Source organism: Suillus fuscotomentosus, assembly GCF_016647785.1.
Source record: "Suillus fuscotomentosus strain FC203 chromosome Unknown F5891scaffold_34, whole genome shotgun sequence".
NCBI lineage: Eukaryota > Fungi > Basidiomycota > Agaricomycetes > Boletales > Suillaceae > Suillus > Suillus fuscotomentosus.
This window is the reverse complement of record NW_024539546.1, coordinates 18,776-40,448: the sequence shown is the minus strand read 5'-3', so window position 1 is coordinate 40,448 and position 21,673 is coordinate 18,776. Positions and strand designations below refer to the sequence as shown.

Genomic DNA, 21,673 nt, shown 5'->3' with positions numbered 1-21,673 from the left:
GTCGGAAGATGGTCCGACTCATTCAACCTTCACACAGCCGAAGTATTACTATCAGTACACCCCCTGAGGCTTGTTCGTGACCACTTGCTAATTCTTCGTGTTGCTCAATTTTCCTCCGAACTGATCGACGGCAGTTCTGGAATGGCGCACGATGGCAAATTCAACAAGTTGAATGAGTACCTCGTCGAAACTCTGGGGCAACTGCTCGAGGCGAAAAAGGAAGCTACTGTCATGCGCGAGAGACTCACAGCTTTAGAAGCAGACCTGACCGAACGCGACCGGCTGGACGCATTGAAGCAAAGTGAAAATGATGAGGTACGTAGGCGCGATCTCTTTGACGTTCCTCTCGCCCAATCATCTACAGCTTCGTGTCAGAAGCACGAAACTCGAGTTTGAGATGACGCAGTTGCAGAACGTGGTATGTCGAATACATATTGATCCGATTGCTAGTAGAATACTCTATGTACTGACGCGTTCGCCGTTGTTAGAATGCAGCACTACAGCTTGCAACGAAAGATCGCGATGCGTTACATGAACAATTGAAAGTGTCCAAGATGGATGTTACTAGGCAGCAAGAGAGGGTGATTTTGAAACTAAATGATCGATTCGACACAGCCTAACACGTGTTTCAGGCTAATACACTAGAGCAACGACTTCAGGAGTTAAATAACGAAAAAACAGCCTTGGCGCGTGAGCTTCAAGCAGCTGCACAGATTGTACGCGTGGATGTAGGACCATTTTTATCTAACATATCATCATATCACAGCAACTAATACTCCATGCAGATTGGCGTGAATACAAATCCTCTCCTAACTCCCCGTAGCACGCCCAATGGCGCCAGATTACCAGTCGTACTGGGGCCCTCGACAGCTGGTCCATCTCGTGATCGAAACTTGAAGGAAGAACAAGATGTTTCGATGGATATTTTTGCAGTACATCCTCCCTCTCAGCTACCACCTCCTCGAAAGCGAGCTATTGAAAATGCGCCGCAACTCATTCCTGACCTTGCGGATGGTGGAACTGTATGCTTTACAAGACCCTTTATAACAACTCATATTGGGGGAGGGTCGCAAGCTCTCATTTCAAAGTAGGCTCTTAACTTATGTGTTTGATCAATCTTGATGGCTTCAGCTTATGAACTCTTCAGCATCGCAACGCCAAAGTCTCTAGCCCTAAAATTCGGTATAACAAGCTACCTTTGCCCGAACTTGTGGGAGAATCCTTGGTGTCCAACAAACCCTGGCATGGCCGGGTACATGTTTGTTGGCTTAGGGGAGGAGATTCATAACTTTGTTCAGCCGGAGGTACATGAACTCTTTGTTGGGGTTGAGAAAACCAAATACAGACTTATGGGCCGGTATCGGGCCCATCGTGTTGAACCCTTGACTGTTGAGGAATGGCTGACGCTCTCGGAGAAAGTAAGTATAATTAGCCTCGAAGTCATCCGAGTCACTCTTTAATTTTGGCCTATCAGGTTCGATTCAAGTACTGCGAAACCACACAACGAAAAGCGAAAGACTCACGTTCCGTCGAGGGCATAAAGGCTGCTTATGAGCGTGGTGAACTTCGTGCTCCCTGCGTCAAATTGACATGTCTTGATTTCAAGGAGGACCTTTACAAGAAACTGAAGGCACGAAAAATGGGACAGAACAACATCAACCCCTCGTCATCTCAGCGTTTGATTAAACAGGAATTGCCTGTTACACGCTCGTCACAAAAACGCCGCCGCATTGAAGAGATCATCGACGTTGACGAGTCATCCATGGACTCTGACAGCGATTCTTCCGAATACTTAGGGTAGTATTAGATACCTACTTACATAATTCGCATCAATCGTTCCGAGTCATCGTCGACGGCGACTAGTACTGCATACTCTAGTCTACAAGGCCTAATAACTTTGTATCATAGCTTCGATTCCTTTTTCCTGTGACTGTACTTTTGCCAGACCTTGAAGCACGAGAACTAGATAGACATCTTGAACAATGCCAGGCCGTCGTCGCGAGTCTCCGCTCAAGAATCCAAGTTGAGATTAATGTGTTTCATAACGAACAACACTCACCGACTTCGTCAGGCAGGGCCTATGTCGCACTGGGATTAGAGGGGTCAGCTAACAAACTCGGTGCAGGAGTCATCAAACATGCTGTCGACGGATCGACCGAAGTGCTCTCTAACGTTAGGCACACTTACATCACACCTCCTGGGGAGGGATTTCTTCCCCGAGATACTGCCCAGCACCATCGGGAATGGGCGTTAACGGTGATTAAAGATGCAGTTGCAAAAGCTAATATTACGATGCATGACCTCGACTGTATATGTTATACCAAAGGTTAGCTGAATCCCTTTTGAAGTTTCGTGTTTGAATGTTCCTCCAGGCCCTGGGATGGGTGCACCTCTGCAGTCTGTTGCTCTAGTTGCTCGCACCCTCTCATTGTTGTACGAGAAGCCCCTTGTTGGTGTCAATCATTGTGTCGGACGTAGGTATATCCAATCACGGTGTGCGACTTTCACTGATGCTGTCAAACAAGATATTGAAATGGGACGGCAAGTCACTGGAGCTCAGAATCCAGTAGTACTATATGTGTCTGGTGGCAACACACAGGTCATCGCATATTCACGGCAATGCTACCGGATCTTTGGAGAAACACTCGATATAGCTGTTGGAAACTGCCTTGACAGGTTTGCCAGAGTGATAAACCTGAGCAACGACCCAAGTCCAGGATATAACATTGAGCAAGAGGCGAAGAAGTGTTTTACTTTTTTTCTGTTCATGGTATTTTCATTGACCTGGCGTACAACCAGGGGAAAACGACTCGTCCTGTTACCTTACACTACCAAAGGAATGGATGTTAGCTTGTCTGGCATACTGACTTCGATCGAAGCCTACACATCTGACCGTCGGTACCGGGCTCAAGGCGAACCTGATGAAGAGTCAGAAGATGTTATCAGGCCCGCGGATCTCTGTTTCTCCCTTCAAGAGACGGTGTTCTCCATGCTTGTTGAAATCACAGAACGAGCGATGGCTCATATCGGGAGTAGAGAGGTTCTTATCGTCGGAGGAGTTGGCTGTAAGATATTTGTTCTAACCCGTTATGGCCAACCTGATTTATCCACCTGAAGGTAATGAACGACTGCAGGAAATGATGGGCATCATGGCACAAGAGCGAGGTGGATCGGTGTTTGCAACCGATGAGCGGTTAGTTTTTTGAAGCACTAATGACATGGTTTTCTTATTCACGAACTTGTAGTTTCTGCATTGATAACGGCATCATGATTGCTCAGGCTGGTCTACTGAGCTACCGCATGGGATATCAGGACACCTCTTGCAAAGAGCACCTGTACACAAAGGTCGGTGCCTCAATATTATGGAGTCGTCTTGCAGAAAGTAATTTTGTATTCAAGATTCCGGACTGACGAAGTGCATGTCGCATGGCGACCCTGAACGTGTGAACCCCGACCTATTTTACATTAAAATATCGTCAGTATCTGTCTGTATTGTTACTGTGCAACGTTCGCCAGCACCAGCTTCCAGTCCTCAGGTTCCCCTTTCATCTCTTGGCCGAGTTGCTCTAGCCTCTGCCACCACCACCTGTGACTCTTTGCGTATTCTCCTGTATCATCTTCAGATACCCTGGTTTGCCAAGGCTTGTCGGCCAAAATGTAGTGAAGGCATCTGATCTCCTCGTCTCTCCACAGCGGTTTGTGAATTAACATCAATGTCTTGAGTGCATTGTAACACCATGGAAGAGGTTTCCACTTTCCTCTAAATAAATCTGACAGGAGGTCTTGGTCTGGGAATGACCAAGTTGACACTAGAGGTGAAGTGTAAAGGTGGTTGCGAACAGTTTCTGCAAGAGCCAGGGAAGGATTGAGAACCACGATGCCGGAGTTTAGCTGAGTGTGGGGACGCGGGCTTGCTTCTGTAATGAGCACTGGAGTAGTTAAACCAGAGGGGTGGATTAACGGAGTATATGCGCAATTCTCGGGAACCCTGGAAGACTAAATATGAGGTATTATAATGGCAGATAAGTCAAATGGCATACCAATCAGCAGGATAGTGGGGCAGTTTGCGTGGGTTACAAGCACACACATGTGCAGAAGCTATCCAATTGTTTGGGAGATCGATGTCAAATAACTCATCCATATTGCGCATCACAATCATATCGGCATCCATGAGGACGACGCGCTATGCTCAAAACACGTGTAAGTCATGAACACTACAAAATCTGAACCAGATACTTCATATTCCTTCAGTTCGAATGCTCTTTATCTTGCAATGAGTGGTCCATCAGTTCCATAATTGATCTGCACGCACCTCAGCTTCGTCCATGTATCAGCGAATCTTGCGTCGTGCGTCGAAAGTGAATGCTTTCCCTCTGGAGGGCGCAGCGATTCAACAGGCCTCATGGAAATTCCCCTTCGCTCTAGAACACTCCGAACATCCTGGGGTAGCGTAGGAGTGACCATGACAATAAGAGGGTACGCAGATTCCACAGATCTAAGGGTACAATCGAGCACCAGAACGCCAGGTAAATAGCTAGTTGCTGTGAGTAGAGTCACATAAGCCGCCCTTCTAGCCATCGCGATTGATATTACTGGGGAAAGGGAAAGGAGCGACGGAGCCAAGATAAAGCGGATTGATAATTGCTCTACCCAAAAGATGAGACAGTCGGAGGTTACGGCCCTACTTAATTACTGATAGCGCATTTTAGATCAATCTGCACCCGCGTTTTCGCACATGTATTCAATTACCTTGGCGCTAAAACTTGAAATGGCCTCGCAAGGATTCGAGGGACTCATGCAGAGGGATACGATGATAGAGACTCATCGCGAGAATAACATGGGGATTTAGCACAAACAAGCCACCACACAAATTTTGAAACCTACCGTGACTGAGCTTCACGCTCACTTTCCAGATATCCATCCCCCTCCCACACAAGGGACCCTTGGCGATGAACCTGATGCCAGAAGTTGAAATCGTTGAGGACGTTCGCGAGTATACACATCAACTTTGATAACCTTAGGGAGCTCAAAACCAGCATTTTTCGGGCGGCAGGCACTTCAGGCAGCGGGCGCTGTGTGGCGGCGTGATGGTCGAGAAGTGGATGGGCAGGTTTGTCATATAAACTCTGCTTCAATCACCCAGATTTGATCCCAGACACAGACTTGTAGTCCGCCCGGACATGTACCCAAACCGGCCGTATCTTCAGCACAATCGTTCGAGGATTGTATATGTTAGACTTCGCTACCGCAACATGAGACCTCGCGTGTATGATCTTGGCATGGGGTCCAAAATCAAGCTCAAGTTTAGGGTCGAGCTAGAACGAGGTGTGCAGGCACATTTCAAGCCACGGTGTTCAAACTCCAGCCCTGTTAGGGTTCCTTAAATTACTTGGAACAAGTAGATCAAGGCCGCTCTTGGCGTCCCTGCTCTCCACTCCCACCTTGAGGGCCAGGCTGTCATTTCTGTTTCGCAGATAATCGAGTTACTCATATTCTCATACATGTAAGATAGGGCACCTCGCCGATCACGGTTTCTGCCTCGAAAACATCGTAACTATGTCCATGCAAGAGATCACTTTGCCACACGAACATCAACATGTTGGGATTTGCAAGTCCTTCGCTTATTCCGAGGTTTGACCTTAGGTCATTATCAAGTTTATATGAATGGTGATGGGGCTTCATTTGATGTTTTCCACCTATTTCGGGGTAGACAGGCACCGCCAATGCTACCTAACAAGAGGGTCGGACTGACAGTATCTAGCCCAAGAACCAGTAACAATCACCGGTGACGCAGGGTGACCCTTCAAGTTGTCAGCCGTGTGATTGTCGATATACCTACGACCTTTCCGTCGGTAGCGAGTTATCGAGGACAGTGATTTGTGACATCAAATGGAAAAGTATGACCCAAACTCGGCACAATGTATGTCGTACAATTTTCATTAGGATACCACAAGTTCACAACCCTTAGAGGTCAATGAGATTCCGATGTGCCCTATAAGTATCGTACGTTGGTGATCAGCAGGCAATCCATCCCCCACTCTCTGAATTCGCCATTCAATCTGCACATTTTCATGTCAGGACTAGAAGAATATCTCTTTGCTCTTGACTGGAATAACAGCATATCGGGTTCGTCAGAGCTTGTTGAACATGAATCATTGTGCTGAACTTAGTCATTTCCAGTTGCAATCATTACCCTGATATCCTATGATTACGGTCAGTAGCTTTCATGAACCCTGTAGTACGGTTGAGCGTAATATCACCTAGTGCTTCAGTTTGGGAAAGAGGTAAGGAGGGGGTTGTTTCGTTGTCTTCAAGTACTCATGATCATATATCGCAGGTCACGTTCGTTTGGGTTAGAGTTCAACCCCAATGATATGAAGTTCCGGAGCTGACCACTTATGCAGAAAAGGCAATGGTCAGTGATGACATATTTATACCTTGTTGTGAGCTCCACCCTGCCAAAGTGCTTCATGGTTCCCCATTTTCGTTGCTATGTCAGGTTCGATATTTTGGTATTGTCATTGCAATGTACGTCGCGGTGTTTGTATCCTTCGGATGGTACGTTGGATGTTAACGCTGACGTCTAGGATTTGCGCCACCTGTACGTGACGTGATACCAAATGAGCCATCATTGACTGACCAGGACTAGGGGGAGGTCTATTTTATATACCTGAAGTAGTGAGTATATTGATTCTTTCTTCAGAGGGTTTTAGGTTGACCTAGATTCAGCCGTACGTCAGAAGTTCGTTTTACAGCCAGCCTGATCTGCTGCTGACCTCTTGTTTAGTTGTGAGTATATCGTATTCAACTGAAACTAGCTTTGCTTATCATCAAATTGAAATAGGTTATGGTATATTTGTGTTCATGCAATGGGGTTTTTCTGCATATTTTTGCTTGGCGGAAGGTATGTCGTATCCATACAGTCTCGCACCTTCGCACTTCCCATTTTTACATTTGCAGTCATCCTCGTCTGGCGTCTTTACGCCCTACATAACCAATCAAAGCTCATACTTTATGTTCTACTGGGGTTGCTCCTACCTATCGTCGCGCTCTATATAGCGGTGGATGCATTTTTATGGAGCCGACCTTCGGCGATCTCAGGTAAATTTCTATTTTGATTGAATTCTTTGCAAGCTGATGCCTGTTGTACAGTGCAGGAAATCATAATAACCCCAGATATCAAGTACTGCACGGCTTTCTTCCACATCGGGCCTATGCCTGCGATCTACGCTTCCATCCCCGTCATATGCTATGATATTTGCTTGGTTGTTCTCGCCATTACCGTCCTCAGGAAGCACCTGAAAGAACGACAGGAATGTAAAATGAAGCCTAACACCTACGTGGTGATGATCGTCCGATATCATGTCTTATACTTTGTCCTGTAAGTTCCCTTCGTTTGTTGTGCTCCCTGAAAGCATTCATTGAATCATGCTAGGAATTTGGCGACTCAAATCTTCATGGCGATAGTATGGGCCCACCTTACGGTATGATTTTTTGCCATTCCACAGAGATATGTTCTAATGTATGCATGCAAAAGACGGTGATGCTGAGTTTCGTACTATTTTTCAAGGATACCGCGCCATTGATTATCGTGCCACGTCTTATCATCAGCATTTGGGATACGCATGCTAATGAAGACTGTGTACAAATCAGTACGATGTTCGAGAATTGTGTCTGTTGGACTCTGCCAACGGAATTGGAGCAGCCCGAGGTTGACTCTCGTGTATGATTTTCCAAATTGAGGAAGGAGGTAGAGTGAGGTCCGTACTTGACCCCAACTAGCGTATGTCTCAAATGCCTATTCAACTAAATACTTGTCTCTAGACTCGATAGAATTAGTGGATGTAGATTTCTGGTAGATACATTTGCGCATCCTTGCCACGGTTTTGGAGTTTTGCACTATGCAAGATTTGTTTTGGGAGAGAGGCCCTTGACCCTGTGACCATATGGGCAGATATTCCCACGCATAAAAATGCGGGCCAGGCAGAGCTACAATAGCTGCCAGCAAAAAACTGGCCCACACACCCATATAAATACCACTTGCTATTCACAAATACTTGATAATGAATCTGATGCCCAGAATGTTAATAACAAATGTTGCGATCGGGAGCGTCGGACTAGGAATGAGGGGTATGAGCATATTCGACGTACCTGGGTATGACATTGGCCAAGGCTTGCATTTTCATATGTTTCACAATGATATCTTTTCTCTCTGAGTTTTACCGTTTTACCTTATATTAAAAGAATGTTTGCATCATAGAAACATTTCAGTCCTTTTACCGAGACTGAGATGTGAGCCTTATGTTTTTCATTCCCTCATACACGAGCTAACATTACCATTAGAATACATTCTCTTCTACATCAGCAAACTACTTTGTTCTGTACAGAACTGTACAGAGCTGTACAGCATGCAAGATGCACAGCTTGGTCCCTTCTGTACACTTCACTACAATAACACTTCATTCTGTTAGTTCCTGTACAGACTACTACAGATACCTACTGAAAATTGTGTCATGCGCAATATTTCGAAACTGTGATGAAAAATATTGTGTGCTACTGTCCAGTAGCACACCAACCTGTAAAGCTGTACTGTTCTGTCCACACATGTAAAAGATGTACACAACCAAATGAATATATTGAATCACAGATAACACGGAAACACAGATGCAGATACTACTAGTAATAATGACGAATGTGCGAACGCTCGAGAGAATGATGATCGCAAAATAGTGGTCGGAATCTAATCAAGCAGGACCCGCAAATGATGATGCTTTGATGTGTCCTTGCCGTCAACTCCGCAGGATTGCGCCCTGCATGGATTTAATTAGCGAAAGACTTCCGTTTATTTTGAAAAAAGTTTCTTACCATCCTTCTGCAGCCCACTCATGAAGCTGTCGTGTCAACTTAGGGCCGTGATACGCATCCTTCATGACATTCTTGAGTTCAACAACCATCGAGCAATAGACAGAGGAGTAGTCTTTGGCAGTAAACTTCGGAAAATACTTGCCACTGCCATTCTTGACTAGCCCGTCAAAGACACAGTTGTACTACAAATTTGGCGTCAGCGCATTATTAATAACATAAAATATATATAAAAAGTACCTGCTGACCTGCACCAAACCGGTTCGGTGCATGGACGACTAATACTCTTTCATGAGTCATATACCCTGAAATACCATTATGAAATCCTTTTCCTTTTATCTGAAGTTGGACTGAGGCTAAGGGAATATTTTTTGCTTTTCTTTTTATTTTTCAAGTCTGTATGCCAGCAGCCTGAATATTTTAGTACATTTAATTCTGCGATGAGTTTTGCTTAGTCAGCCATGGTGATGACTCAGACAAAATCCCACGCATGTCAGGTGACTGTGAAAAATATTTCCCACATATGTTGTCCTGGAAAAACATTAGTAAACCCCTAAATACTAGGCTCGTATCATTTTCACCCTTCAAGCAAAGCAAAGCAAAGCAAAGACAGCCACACACAGGATTCATATCATGTGACATTTCTTATTCTCTTTCTGGATTTGTCATCAGGGGTTAGACAGGTCACATGACTTAGCAATACCCAATGACTCACTATGACTCACTCTAAATACTTACTATGACTCACTATGACTCACCTTGCATATATGACTCATTATGACTCTTGATGACTCTTGAATACACTAGTAGCACAGCCACATTTATTGTGTATATAATGACCCCAGTTTTTGAAATAATAACAAGCGAACAGCAGCAGATAGTAGGGTGTTTTTCAGCCCATCCAACACTAAGTTGTGAGTAAGGTGTGATAAGTGTCAGTACCAGTGTCAAGAACTGTCTTAAGACTAAGAGGAACATTCTCAAGAGACAGTAATACTGCAAGCTCATCATACTGAACGACCAGCTGTGAGCTCACTGTGTGCAACAATCAACAAGCAAGGTACAGCCACAGTTATATTCTGATTTCTATTATTCTTTTTCTTTTCTTTTACTTTCACCAACCTTTGGTGGTCTTTGTCCAGAAATATATTTCCAAAATATTCGTGTTGTCTCTACGTCCACCTAAGACTCAGAAGTAGCATAGTGGGGAGACTTTAGGAATTGATAGTGAAGCTTGACCTCACTCATCTGAGTAGTGATACTGAGCCAAGATATTCTGTGCCTGCTAGGCTTTAGCTGTTGAAGAGGGGACTTGGTAGTAAACCCAAGGACGTCCGTTCCTGAGTCTGTTTGAATACTCAAAGAAGAGTTCCTTGACAGCACATTCAATATTGAGCTAAGAGTTCTACAATAAAGCATTTGATTAGTCTTGACCTTTGATTCTACCTGTTTTGTGCTGAGGGGGTTTATCATTGTAATTCTGCACCATTTCTTTGGAGTATAGTTGGTATGAAGCACTGTTGTTGAAAGGGAACTTGAGGAAGAATCCTGTATATTCTTTTGGTCATTGCCATACTGTCGGGCTGACCATTGTTTGTTTGTTTTCCTGTCAAAGTCCATAGATTGGATTGACCATCGTATTACTGATCTTGCAGAAGTATCCTTAGCTGAACATACCTTGGGTAGTATACAACTAGCCACCCACAAATGACCATGTTATCAGTCATTGGTATTTGTCTGAATCACTGACCATGGAGATATTTGTTTTATAGGTGTTTATCTATAGATCATCTATCTAAGAAGACACCGCAGTGCAAACCAAAGCCAAAGACTGCAAAGGTAACTCCTCTTTGAAGATATCGGGTCTCCTGTGAGCGATACAATAGGAACCAGTGTAGAAGAAAGTGATGGCGGCTGCCTTGAGTGCAGGGTGAGCAGCATTGTTAGTTTTCCCAAGCTCATCTACACCATTACGAAGAAACAAAGACTTGTCCAACAGTTCTGTGGCAGTGTTCTCGACCCAGGCAGTGCGAGCTTGAGGGGGTACTTCAGCTGAGGGGATGAGGTTATACATGGAGGGCATGATGCTGATAGCTATCTTCTTGAGGTTGGAGCGCCAGGTTGATAAGTCTTCATATAGCTAAATAATAGTGCATGAGGGATTGAACAAGCGACAATGGACATACTTACCAGCTTGGCCATATCGGTCTTGTGATTGGGCCATATACCTAGTTGACCTCATGAGCGAGATACATCGAGGAAAGCAAAAACATACCCGCTTCCACCTCATTACCTGCTTCAAGCCATTCTACGAGTGATGTCGTGAGTGCTTCGGTGACTGAAAGAGGCAAATCCTTGATGGAGTCCAGGAAGGCATTCTCGATCGCGTGCTGGGCACAGCACTCTGCTTTCACCTCCTCAAGGAAAGTCTTCCACTGTGGAGGATACCAGCCAAGTTGGGTCAGCTTAGGGCCTTCAGTCAATTCCTTGGACTTGGCTAATTTGACCTTGTTGGCCTTAACGCCCGAGTTGCGTGACTTCGCATTGATGGGTTGAGTCTCTTGGCAATGAATGAGACCAAGCATTGCGGGGTCAGGGAGGCGTGGACATTCATTTTTCTTGTGATGACGCTGTAAGACATCGTCCGGCTTGGTAGGCTTCAAGAAGTGGTTAGCGAACTCTTTGAAATCAGAAAGAACATACCTCATTCATAGCATCGTCACTACTGGAGATCTCATCGACTGCTAACAATCCCATTGCAACATTCTCATCTTCATCTCACGAATGATGGAATTCAAAATCAGAGGGTCGAGTGATAGCCTGAGGTTGGGATACTGATATTCCTTCCTTTGAAAAGCCTGTAACTCGTTAGTGACAGATATAACTAGTAAATAATCTTGTACCGGGATGCATGCTATGACACCCATGGTCTCCTCCCCAACCAATTTCGCTGTCGTCATTATCACTTTCTTCATTAGCGTCGCTTTCATCAGCATTATCAGTAGAGGGAGTGTCATCCTCGGATGTTGAGACATCAGCTTGAGCTTCCTGGCCAATGGACGGGAGGGAGGCACCGCAATGACTAGATTCACCTTGTGCTTGCTGACGAATTGGCTGGAGAGAAGGATCTATATTTGCGTATAAGTCAGCTTGCGAATGTGGCATCATGTTAACTGAGGTCGTCTTCGAAAGATCTGGTTGCAACAAAATGTTAACGTGAGTAGTGGCGGGCTTCTGACCAGCGCTCTTGGCAGTGATTGAAGAGGTATTGAGAACTTGCTTTGTGTGAGAAGGGACGATAGGTGGACAGAACCCGAAATGTTCACCATCGTCGCGTTGTACAAAGCTTGGTTGATTGGGTGCCTTGACGCTGGAGGCAGCAATGTTCTTGATAAAAGAGTTAAAAAATAAACAGTTAGTCTACAGAACTACAAAAGAGAAGCTAACCTTGGCTTTTTTGCCTTGTTTTCTTGAAGGTGGAGCGCTGAAATCTACCACTGGCTGGGAGGCGCTATACAGTGGAGGAGCCTTCAACATAGTATCATACTAATTAGTAACATTTCTTATGAGTATAATAAAAGTTACCTTTGAGCGACTCCCACGACCCTTGCTAGGTGGTATTGGAGTGAGAGGGTTCACAGGAGCGTTTGAATCAAGGGTGGTTGAGCCTTTTGGTTTGGTTGCCCGCCCAGGCGCATCCAACAAGGCACCAATTCTCTTAAGCTGACTATTCCTACCCCCCTTCCCAGCACCTGCACGATTAGTACATCAAAGGTTCGAGTTGTCAACCACATCCAAGTCAGGGATTGACTGTGGGGGCTTTGCTGGTAGTGACGTGTCAGCCTGCGATCGTGACCGCTTTGCTTTCCCTTCAATGAGTGTCTTCCCAAGATCAGAATCTGCAGCTTTACGCTTTGTCTTCTGTTTCTTGGGACTACCACGAGCACGTTGCGCAGGCATAGAACTACTTGTAGTAGAGCTGGGAATATAACAAGAGTGGGAAGCCTCCGAGCAATATTCATACTAAACACTCACTTTTATCCTTGGGCTTCGTGTTGTAGTTCGGTGGTCATCGCAGGTGATTTTCGGATGTATGAGTCGAGTTGCTTGCAGGTAGCAACGTGCTGATCGGCGTTGAGTCACAGAAGTTAGGTGATGCGGGAATCTCACATGGCTCTGACTCGGCATGGATGACTCTGACATATAAAGTACATATGGAGACATACATTGTAGCTAGTGAATAATTATGTAGGTACGAAGCATTTCGGAACAGAAAATCTATGGTCGCCTACAGTTGTATTAATATCATGTAGATCGAGTCTTGTTCCGCTTTGACGGCCTGATGGGCACTGCAGCTTCCATCGTCATGTTGCCTCCAGCTGGCTTCATGTGTCTGGTCATGTCATCAGGTAACTCAGTAACTCCTAGATCTACTGCACGTGCGGGATCAGAAGCATCTCCAGTTGGCTGTTTTCGCTTGAGGATTGTTCTGGCAAATAACAACTCAGGAGATGGTTCGTCCTTTGGAAGCTCTGCATGATGCCTATCCAACATCTTGAGCACAGCATCAAAGGGTACTGAATCCGGGTTGTCATTGTTCCTCATCAGCCCATACCATTCCTTCGCGAGTGGAACGAGATTCTTGAAGTAGGGATGAATTTGTGTTTCGAGCTTCTGCAAATCCTCCAAGTGGAAAAAGAACCCTGTCTTGGCTTTGTCACACTCCGCATGAGAGTTAGTGGACCATGCGCGTGGTAGCCATTCGGATCTATGGTCCCTTGGCTTGAGAACCCGTTTCATCCCGAGGGGACCCCTGAATTCGATGCAGATCCAGGCGAAGACGTAAAAGAGTGACTCGAGATCATCAGCAAAAGTATGTCTGATGAATTTAGTCAGTTGTGGTCTCGAACGTGAAGCTTTCTTTCGAGTTCTCTTCTGTGCAGATGTCACAGGAATGGCATCCGAGAGCTGGTGAAGAAGCTTCTGCGACATGAACAGTACTGTGCCCTGGTCAGTTTGTGAGCAGGAGTTTATCAAAAACAGTGTCAGGAAGTTAAACACTGACCGTACCACCAATAGGGTAGCGATTGCCCTGAAGAATATGCACAGCAAATTCCCAGTCTATCAACGTGCCATGGGAGCCATTGCCATCGTCTTCGATCATAGTGTTGTTAAGGCTGCAATCTCGATGCAGAATACCTCGCTCTTCAACCGCTGTCTTTTGAACTGGAAAGAGGTAAGTCAAAAATTTGTATATCATAGCATGGCGTGTACTTACTGATAACAATATCCCGGATCGCACTCACTAACTCTGCCTTTGTGCGAAACATATGCAATGGTCGCACACAGGGCTTCAAAACTAGCCGGACATGAGTGCGGAAGGTACCTGCTATACTCTCCATTGTTGTATAGCGATACTTCTCTGTTTTGTCAACCTCCCCAGGTGCGATCTCGATGAGCCAGTGTTCAATGAGTTCAGGTACGCCACAGACCCCCTTCATGTTGTTCAACATGGTGACCTTGTTCAACACGTCCTCCTTACTCCCTAAAACCCAATGATCTTTTATTTCAGCTCTGGAAGAGGTGCGAGGAGGGGATCTACAGGAAGGAGCATAGGGAGACCTTCATGGAGGAGGAGTTCTTCAAGGGGAGGGTCTTTAGGATCTTCAAGAGTGTCAGGCGGGAAATCTTCTTTGGACAGAACCAATGGCTCAGGACCCTCTGATATGGGATCATCTGCGCTTTCCATTGGCACACTCTCAAGGATGGTAGGCATGTTCTCATTCTGTTGGTTAGGATCGTGTTTGGTGGCTCCGGTGGTAGGGTGAGTGAAGGTGGAAGATTGTTGGAGCTGGCCAGGCTGAAGTGTCTTGGTAAAGATATTAATGGTAGGATCATACCCAATGCACTCGAGGCTGCCGAAAACGATGCACGAGAAGGTATGTGAGAATCTGTCTGGATCCCGGTCAATATTGATGCAAGGGGTTACGATACCACCTGAGTGGTCATACAGGTGCACACAAAGATCTCAATATCCATTGCAAACCGAGAGGAGCAAAACAAAGTGTCTCCAGGGCTGGTGCCTTAAAAGAAGGTACACCTTGCTATCGATAGTCTTTGCAATAGTAGAGGTAGGATGGTACCTTAGGAACATCAGCTCACATTTTTTGCACAGGTAGATCAACAATCAACGTACTTTTGGGATGTCAACTCACATACCGCCTTGATCGTATCCCACCTAGCCTCCACATCATCTAGTAAGGCCAGGTCAGGTTTGCGCTTGATTTCGTCATCTTTGACTGGGCGCGTGGAGTTCGCACTGCTCCATGTGTGTACCACTCCACTGGGATTGAAATGGGTGAGTTTTTCATTTGCTGCAGCGAGGGCAACGGCAACAGCATTGAAGAACCCTGCGAAGTTTGTCTCATCATTGTTTGATGATGGCATTGGTCCAGCCAGCGCTGTGCCAACATCAGGCGAGTTCTTGCCGAGGTCTGCCAGTGAGTCGTCATCTATGTCGACTGCTACATCCTCGTTGTCATCCCCTTTGTCTTCTTCTTCCTCGTCCTCTGCATCCTCTCTGAGATCCTGCCCACTTTTGTCAGGTGACTTGCTAGCACGCCGCTCATGTGTCGGAAGCGCCCAGTTCCAACAGTGATTCACAGTATCGTACAGTGACACTGACTCGGTTTCGCCCTTGTTGGTGAACTTTTGATTGATCCTGGGATTACGAAAGTAGAGGGGTATTTTATTTAAAGAAACAGTAAGCGAGTTTGCAAGGGGAATTGTAGTGCTAAAGTTTTTGAATATCAAGGAAAGTACATGACTGAGGTGCCCATTATTGACAGGATCAGGTTCCTGTACAATTAAACCATCGAGTTCCCTTTCAGTGAGTACATCCATGATAGGAACATCGTTAATCTTGGGTGCAGACATCAGAGATGATAGCTTCATCCCATAGTCTACAGATCGAGGCTGGGGGCATGCACGTGGCATGGTTGTTGAGAGTGAACAATGACATGCTAGCAAGCACAGCACTTTGCACCATAAGTAACAAGATTCGTCCCATTGAGGATAGATCATCTACACATTACTACACTGATAAAGGAAAAAAAGGTATTTTTATCCCAAAAGTGATTTAACCAGAACTCCGATGCGTGTTCCAAACTATTATATGCAGTGAGACGCATGTCCGCAATAGCGCCAAAGTGCGGAACGAGATTGACAGGTGCCCTCAATTGAGAGACAGGTACAACATCCCCCATATGAGTCCCATTAGATCGTTTTGCTCTCTTGAGCAAATACAGCTGTGTGGTCGGGTCGCGATCACCAGAGATATTAAAGCGTTGAACGTAGGTTAAAAACTGATTTTTCCATGTCGAAGGGGTGCCACGTTTGGCAATGGGATGCATGATAAGTCGAAGCTGTGCTACAGCGTGACCTGAGGAGATAGGGATCAGATGATATTGCAGCATTAGACAGTACAGACAGGGGCTTACCTGAAAGGCCACTAGTTGGCCAAGAGTACCCTGCTTCAGTCCAGACAATGACTGTATCATAATGACCCAAGTCCAGGGGCCACCAGGTGGTGCACAGTTCAGTGTCTGAGCAGGTCGAATACGACAAGGATCATGAAATTCCATGTCTTGAAGATGAATTTTGATCCAAACTTGAAGTTTATCAAAGGGAAGTATGGCCATAGGTCCAGCTCTTCTAGGACCGCCTATCGGATGAACGTGATTGTATCTAAAGGTGGCCTCATGTTGAAGATAATCAGCAATAGCTGATCACAGATCAGGAAGACCAAACCTGTCCGCAATTTCATCAACAGTGACATTCCTAATGGCGGGATCATAGGAAAGATGGAAGGCCGTGTGTTTGACGACAAATGAGCGTAGAGGTAATGGTACTGAATCTCTATGCTGGAGCACCTTCGCAATAGAAAAATAGTTGGTGATGGGACGTGAGTGTCCAGATGAATGGATCACAGACAAACGCTCAATAGTACTTTCGTCAGCGTCAATGTCTACATCGCCATCTTTGGGGTCTACGTCGACATCTTGCACTGGAAAACTTTGAGCACAATCTAAAAGGTTGGTGGCGAGCTCAAATCGATGACACTTGTCGGCTCGGTCGAGATGATGACAGATCTGCGGATCATAGTTGTTGTTGTTGCTAGATCTTGCGGGGTCCTTAATCTCCAGTGATATGTGCGTGTTCGGTGATGTCTGCAGTCCATTGGCTCGGAACTGTCGCTGTTGCGAATGCTGGGGACAATACTCTGCATCAATTCAAGCTTGGGTATATGCCAATTATCAATGATATTATTGTGTTGCCCCCGGCGAGCCCCAGTAGTGATAATCATGTCCTTCTTTGCATGGAATTCATCCAGTGCACTGGAGATAAGCTTAAGATCATTCTTGTCAATGCATGTCGACTGCACAAGGTAACGGAATTGCATGAGTGCGCTGTAGAGACTCATGCCTCTCATGGCATGATATGGCAGTTTCCACCAAGGAGTACATAGCACGAACTTGTAGCGTCACTCCGTGCACTACCCACAGCTATCCCTATATGAGGCGCAGCTTTCCCGCGCAACGTGCGCCATGCGCGCACACTTCCTGCGCTTCGCGATGTATATGCGCGCGTGCTTTCCCGCGCTTGAGCGCCCTATAGCGCTAGCCATCCAGAAGCATCCATCCACTGTCCACCAAGCTCCCTAGTGCGTATATTTCCATTTCCTTTATTAGCATATTGTTCCACCTTTATTTTTATCATGGATTCTCACTCATATATATCTTTACATACCTACTCGGTAGCACTTCGGCTCCACATTACAGCGCTTAGGCGCGCTATATAAGCACCAGCAGTACATAGTACTACTCACTTTCCAACCTAACTTTGGACCTCACTTTTCCTACCTTTAACTTACTTTTCCTTCAACTGACTACTTACTACTCACTTACTACTTAGCAGAATATAGTAGAAATCTATTCCTTTACATCTCGCATTCTCACATCTCTATCTTGCATTATATCATCACTTGAGTCTAGTCTCTCTATTGTTTCTGCATACGCGCGCGCGCTTTCCCGCGCTTCGCGCTAATACGCGCGCGTGTTCCCGCGCCTTGCGCGCACCTGCACTTTCTCACGCCTCGCTTCAGCACGTACCTCTAGATCTTCGCTGCACTCACTTCCCTTTAGGGTCAAACGCGCTTGTCTCCTCAAGTAACACAGACTAGGCAACGCACGACCTACATCATTTTTTTAGATACAGTCAGGAGCATCATTTGTTCCTCTCTGTATTGTTGTTTCTACAGCGCGTACTGCAGCGAGGACACCGGGGGGCACTGCATCTGCACTAAGGGCAATAATAGATCGCTGGATGTCACGGTGACAACGACCAGTGACCTGTTTCAACTTCGAGATCCCTTCACGAAAGTGTCGAAAACCAGTGATGGGCTGTAGAACAGAGAAGCGGAAATTGATTTCAGACTCTCCGACGGATACAATGAGCCATTGGGCATCATGGTCGTAAAACTCTTTATGGATGTGATGAAGCGTTTCGGGGGTAAGAAAATAGCAAGGATCTGCAAATATCCAGTCACTCCAGAATGGCTTGTCAACACCGTTCAGGCGAAATTTCTGGGCTTCACAGAAATATGCCTCAAGATCGTTTGAATCAGTGCGTGAGCATACAACAGCAAGCTGGGCAAGAGTTGTCAATCTTGTTTGAGGTTCATGCCGGTAACTATCTCCAAACTGCTTATACATCGTCATCGTCATGGGAGATGTTTTCCCCCCAACAGTCGAGAGCATCATTGCTTCAGGCGTATCGACAATATAACTTGTGAGGGTAGTAAAGCAATAACAACTACGTCCAATGGGGTCAGACAATATGATACCATGTTCAGCTGGCTGTAAAACGATGTCGAGGCATTGGTGGATAAGACGATCCTGCAACACACCACGCATGCGCTTTTTCTTATGAACAAACTTTGGAACAGGCAGAAGCGCAGTGAGGACGAAAGAGTTGGTCGATGATTTCGAGCGTGTGTTCATGTGGAGATTTGCAAGGCTGATGAGGAGTGGATGGGCGACGTGATCGCCTGTCAATGAAGTGATAGTAGTCTTGTCTGATGATAGAATTGTGCTGAGCAGGGTTGCACCTGCAGGTAAAGCAGACTTCAAGGAGACATGAGTGATTGATTTCACCCTTTGATATGTCACACACCTGCATTTCCCAAGCATGATCTCCTGTCATCCATTCAGTATATACGCGGCAGACTTTCTGCCAGAAGTATATACTCTGTGAGCACTGTAGTCCATACGATCGTGAAACGATGGATGATTGAAGATACTCGAGATGCACTCGAGAGGATCACGCCAGTACAGAACAACAGGTGACTTCATAGGATGCATTGTAGTGATCACTTGCGACTTCCAACGCAGACCACTGGGCAATATTTCAGCTCGGCCCCGTAACTCTCTTGCTGAGTGGAACGATAAAGATAAGTCCTTGATCTAGATACTCTTAATTTAAGCCATAGAGATGACCTTGAAGTTGGGAAACACTGACCATTTCGAGGGCTAGAAATGAATCTATATGCCCCATGCTTAATCCCGAGTGCAGAAGCCACAATGAAACCTGCCATTCTTTCTGACAGCTGAATGGATAATAGAGGTTCAGTCTTGCGATATATACTGTTCTCGTCGGAGTCGAAGAGGCTCAAAAATGTGTATCCTTCCTCGAAGGTGAGTGGGAGATTGGGAAAGTGGTCTGTTACGTCGTTGCTCTCATCCTGTGTTTTGTCATGAGGCGCTCTCTCAGTACTCTCTCCTTCATCACCAGAATCCATTAATCCCACTGGTTCATAGGACTCGGATATGTGAGGCTCAATGTCGTCCACTTCCATAGGATGATCTTCTGGAGGGGAGTGGCTGGATTGCCTGAGTTGGATCAGGTCCTCAAGCCAGGTATTACATCCAGATAAGGGCTGACTCATATGGTGAGCAACAGATGAGTGATCTTTGAATTTCTTTCCACACAAGGGACAATAACTTGAAGCTTCGGGCATGCTGAATTTGTCAAGATATGAAGTCCCAAACAAGTCACAGGATAGTATAATAGTATACTAATACTATAGTATACGGGCCCGGCATTTGCCGATCAACATTCTTCAGAGCGAGTACGATGACTACTACTATACAATCCTTATCAATCAGCGCTTCAGGTTCATACTCGCAAAATGCTCTCCAGGCCTACTGCAATAGTGATGGAGACTCTCGCCAGCCATGTTGTTCAAATCTGAACACCAGTTGTCACACTAGTGGTGTATCCGATCTATTGGAAGTTATTGAGAATTTCAATGCTATGGTGAGTCAGTATTCTTTCAACATTTTTGTAAAGTCTCAAAAGGATCGGCATTTCAACAGTCTGTCAAAGATTCATGCGAAGGTGAAGCAAACCTAATGATGGACCTCGTAAGAGCAAAGCACGACATTTTTCGAGCTCAGAAGGACCTTGCAGATTCGATACTATGAGAAAATGAGGTTTTGTCGAGCTTGTTAAGATTCCAAGCTGAAGTTGTGGGGAAGAGGTTGGATGATGCAGACCTTGGATTAGGATATATGCGAGTTGTCTTCAAGAAGCATGGTTGGGCTCATCACACTCAGGCTCCTCTATCCAGACTTGAAGGACATCTGCACACCGGTAAGCTCGTTATACTGGTATCCCAGGATGAACCGGTGTCTGAACATATCACAGACAACTTAGAAAATGAGCGGTATGTCACCATCTGACTTGATTAATTTTATTCGTTGGCGCTTTCCTCATTTTGCTTTTATGTTTGACATATGTACTATGTGAATTCTTACAATTTCGTTTATATGTCCAAATTAAATGTTGTTACATTGGTTCGTAATTTTCAGTGCACTACTAGTTTGTGATGTAAATAATTCCAGCGAGTCAATTAAGAGTTTGTCTTGAACTTGGGATAATATATAGTATAGTGTGTATATGGCCATGACACTTGCAACTTGAAACTGAAATTACTGTAATTGAGTCCTGTAGTAGTCGAAGTCTGGAAGAAACTGTGACTCTGTGAGTGACTGGAGGTAAGTGGTGCTGTAGCTACTGTATGCTGTGAACTTTGTGTGAACTGTGGCGTTCTGTGGTTGGCTGTAGCTAGAATGCAAATTTAAGTTTTCTGTAGACAAAGTTGGTAGTTTGCTGATGTAGGTAGCTACCGATGTACAGAGTCCTTTTACTGAGACTGAGATAATACATTCTCTTCTACTCGATCTTCCCATGTGCGTTCACCTCAACTCACTATAGGTTATGAGCCCTGGTGCGGCTACAATGGACACAACGCTCCCCCACTCCAACTCTGCATTGTTCAATGTCCCAAAATTAGCTGAGGATGGATCAAATTGGATCACATACAAAGAACATATGTTGACTGCACACATACTACAGTGACCTATCTCCATATAATATGAGGGAACGGACGTGCATAATATCCCATATGATACGGGCCAGCGGACCATGGGCCCATGATAAAAATATTCTCGACTATGACGGATGGGCCGGGAGGCAAATTATTCCCAATGGAGGCGGGTGGGCCCATGCAGGGAATATATAGAGTAGATGAGTGGGCCGATGTAAATGAATATTAGGTAGACGGGTGGGCTGAGGTAGCTGGATATTATGCAGATGGGTGTATTAAGGTAGATGTGTATGAGATAGATGGGTAGGTACTTGTTATCACATTCACGGGTGGGCCCAGACACATATTAAATTAGACGGGTGG

At 45.5% G+C, this 21,673-nt stretch overlaps 10 protein-coding genes across 10 annotated transcripts; 3 read left to right on the top strand and 7 right to left on the bottom strand.

Annotated features, from left to right (window-relative positions):
* Nucleotides 1-27: 27 nt before the first annotated feature.
* Nucleotides 28-1,917, top strand: F5891DRAFT_415571 (uncharacterized protein). Its single transcript, XM_041371741.1, has 7 exons — nt 28-315; nt 365-418; nt 489-581; nt 633-728; nt 786-1,087; nt 1,148-1,418; nt 1,475-1,917. Exons 1-7 carry the CDS (start codon nt 142-144, stop codon nt 1,799-1,801), a joined length of 1,317 nt encoding a protein of 438 aa, XP_041224673.1. The 5' UTR covers nt 28-141; the 3' UTR covers nt 1,802-1,917.
* A 65-nt stretch (nt 1,918-1,982) lies between these two features.
* F5891DRAFT_1129045 (glycoprotease family-domain-containing protein) lies at nt 1,983-3,439 on the top strand (the record flags this gene model as incomplete). Its single annotated transcript, XM_041364353.1, has 8 exons — nt 1,983-2,022; nt 2,072-2,326; nt 2,373-2,474; nt 2,526-2,745; nt 2,800-3,065; nt 3,118-3,193; nt 3,246-3,335; nt 3,400-3,439. The coding sequence occupies 8 exons, from the start codon at nt 1,983-1,985 to the stop codon at nt 3,437-3,439; spliced, it is 1,089 nt and encodes a 362-aa protein (XP_041224672.1).
* Nucleotides 3,440-3,495: 56 nt separating this feature from the next.
* Nucleotides 3,496-4,578, bottom strand: F5891DRAFT_1129044 (glycosyltransferase family 8 protein; the record flags this gene model as incomplete). Its single annotated transcript, XM_041364352.1, has 4 exons — nt 3,496-3,988; nt 4,041-4,183; nt 4,237-4,261; nt 4,313-4,578. The coding sequence occupies 4 exons, from the start codon at nt 4,576-4,578 to the stop codon at nt 3,496-3,498; spliced, it is 927 nt and encodes a 308-aa protein (XP_041224671.1).
* Nucleotides 4,579-6,499: 1,921 nt separating this feature from the next.
* On the top strand, nt 6,500-7,933 carry F5891DRAFT_1039596 (uncharacterized protein). Its single transcript, XM_041361952.1, has 6 exons — nt 6,500-6,528; nt 6,870-7,101; nt 7,153-7,381; nt 7,436-7,484; nt 7,538-7,760; nt 7,825-7,933. Exons 2-5 carry the CDS (start codon nt 6,870-6,872, stop codon nt 7,727-7,729), a joined length of 702 nt encoding a protein of 233 aa, XP_041224670.1. The 5' UTR covers nt 6,500-6,528; the 3' UTR covers nt 7,730-7,760; nt 7,825-7,933.
* Nucleotides 7,934-8,740: 807 nt separating this feature from the next.
* F5891DRAFT_1189907 (uncharacterized protein) lies at nt 8,741-9,134 on the bottom strand (the record flags this gene model as incomplete). The annotated part of the gene is made up of 3 exons (XM_041367232.1): nt 8,741-8,810; nt 8,866-9,047; nt 9,111-9,134. 3 exons carry the CDS (start codon nt 9,132-9,134, stop codon nt 8,741-8,743), a joined length of 276 nt encoding a protein of 91 aa, XP_041224669.1.
* A 1,523-nt stretch (nt 9,135-10,657) lies between these two features.
* On the bottom strand, nt 10,658-12,822 carry F5891DRAFT_1189906 (uncharacterized protein; the record flags this gene model as incomplete). Its single annotated transcript, XM_041367231.1, has 9 exons — nt 10,658-11,002; nt 11,053-11,090; nt 11,138-11,519; nt 11,566-11,584; nt 11,645-11,720; nt 11,766-12,249; nt 12,310-12,390; nt 12,448-12,603; nt 12,652-12,822. The coding sequence occupies 9 exons, from the start codon at nt 12,820-12,822 to the stop codon at nt 10,658-10,660; spliced, it is 1,752 nt and encodes a 583-aa protein (XP_041224668.1).
* Nucleotides 12,823-13,167: 345 nt separating this feature from the next.
* F5891DRAFT_1189905 (uncharacterized protein) lies at nt 13,168-14,375 on the bottom strand (the record flags this gene model as incomplete). Its single annotated transcript, XM_041367230.1, has 3 exons — nt 13,168-13,869; nt 13,928-14,088; nt 14,141-14,375. 3 exons carry the CDS (start codon nt 14,373-14,375, stop codon nt 13,168-13,170), a joined length of 1,098 nt encoding a protein of 365 aa, XP_041224667.1.
* Nucleotides 14,376-14,425: 50 nt separating this feature from the next.
* F5891DRAFT_1189904 (uncharacterized protein) lies at nt 14,426-15,858 on the bottom strand (the record flags this gene model as incomplete). Its single annotated transcript, XM_041367229.1, has 2 exons — nt 14,426-14,731; nt 15,082-15,858. The coding sequence occupies 2 exons, from the start codon at nt 15,856-15,858 to the stop codon at nt 14,426-14,428; spliced, it is 1,083 nt and encodes a 360-aa protein (XP_041224666.1).
* An 83-nt stretch (nt 15,859-15,941) lies between these two features.
* Nucleotides 15,942-17,323, bottom strand: F5891DRAFT_1129043 (uncharacterized protein; the record flags this gene model as incomplete). The annotated part of the gene is made up of 5 exons (XM_041364351.1): nt 15,942-16,303; nt 16,362-16,412; nt 16,445-16,645; nt 16,667-17,060; nt 17,138-17,323. The coding sequence occupies 5 exons, from the start codon at nt 17,321-17,323 to the stop codon at nt 15,942-15,944; spliced, it is 1,194 nt and encodes a 397-aa protein (XP_041224665.1).
* An 805-nt stretch (nt 17,324-18,128) lies between these two features.
* Nucleotides 18,129-18,836, bottom strand: F5891DRAFT_954106 (uncharacterized protein; the record flags this gene model as incomplete). The annotated part of the gene is made up of 1 exon (XM_041375234.1): nt 18,129-18,836. The coding sequence occupies one exon, from the start codon at nt 18,834-18,836 to the stop codon at nt 18,129-18,131; it is 708 nt and encodes a 235-aa protein (XP_041224664.1).
* Nucleotides 18,837-21,673: the final 2,837 nt, after the last annotated feature.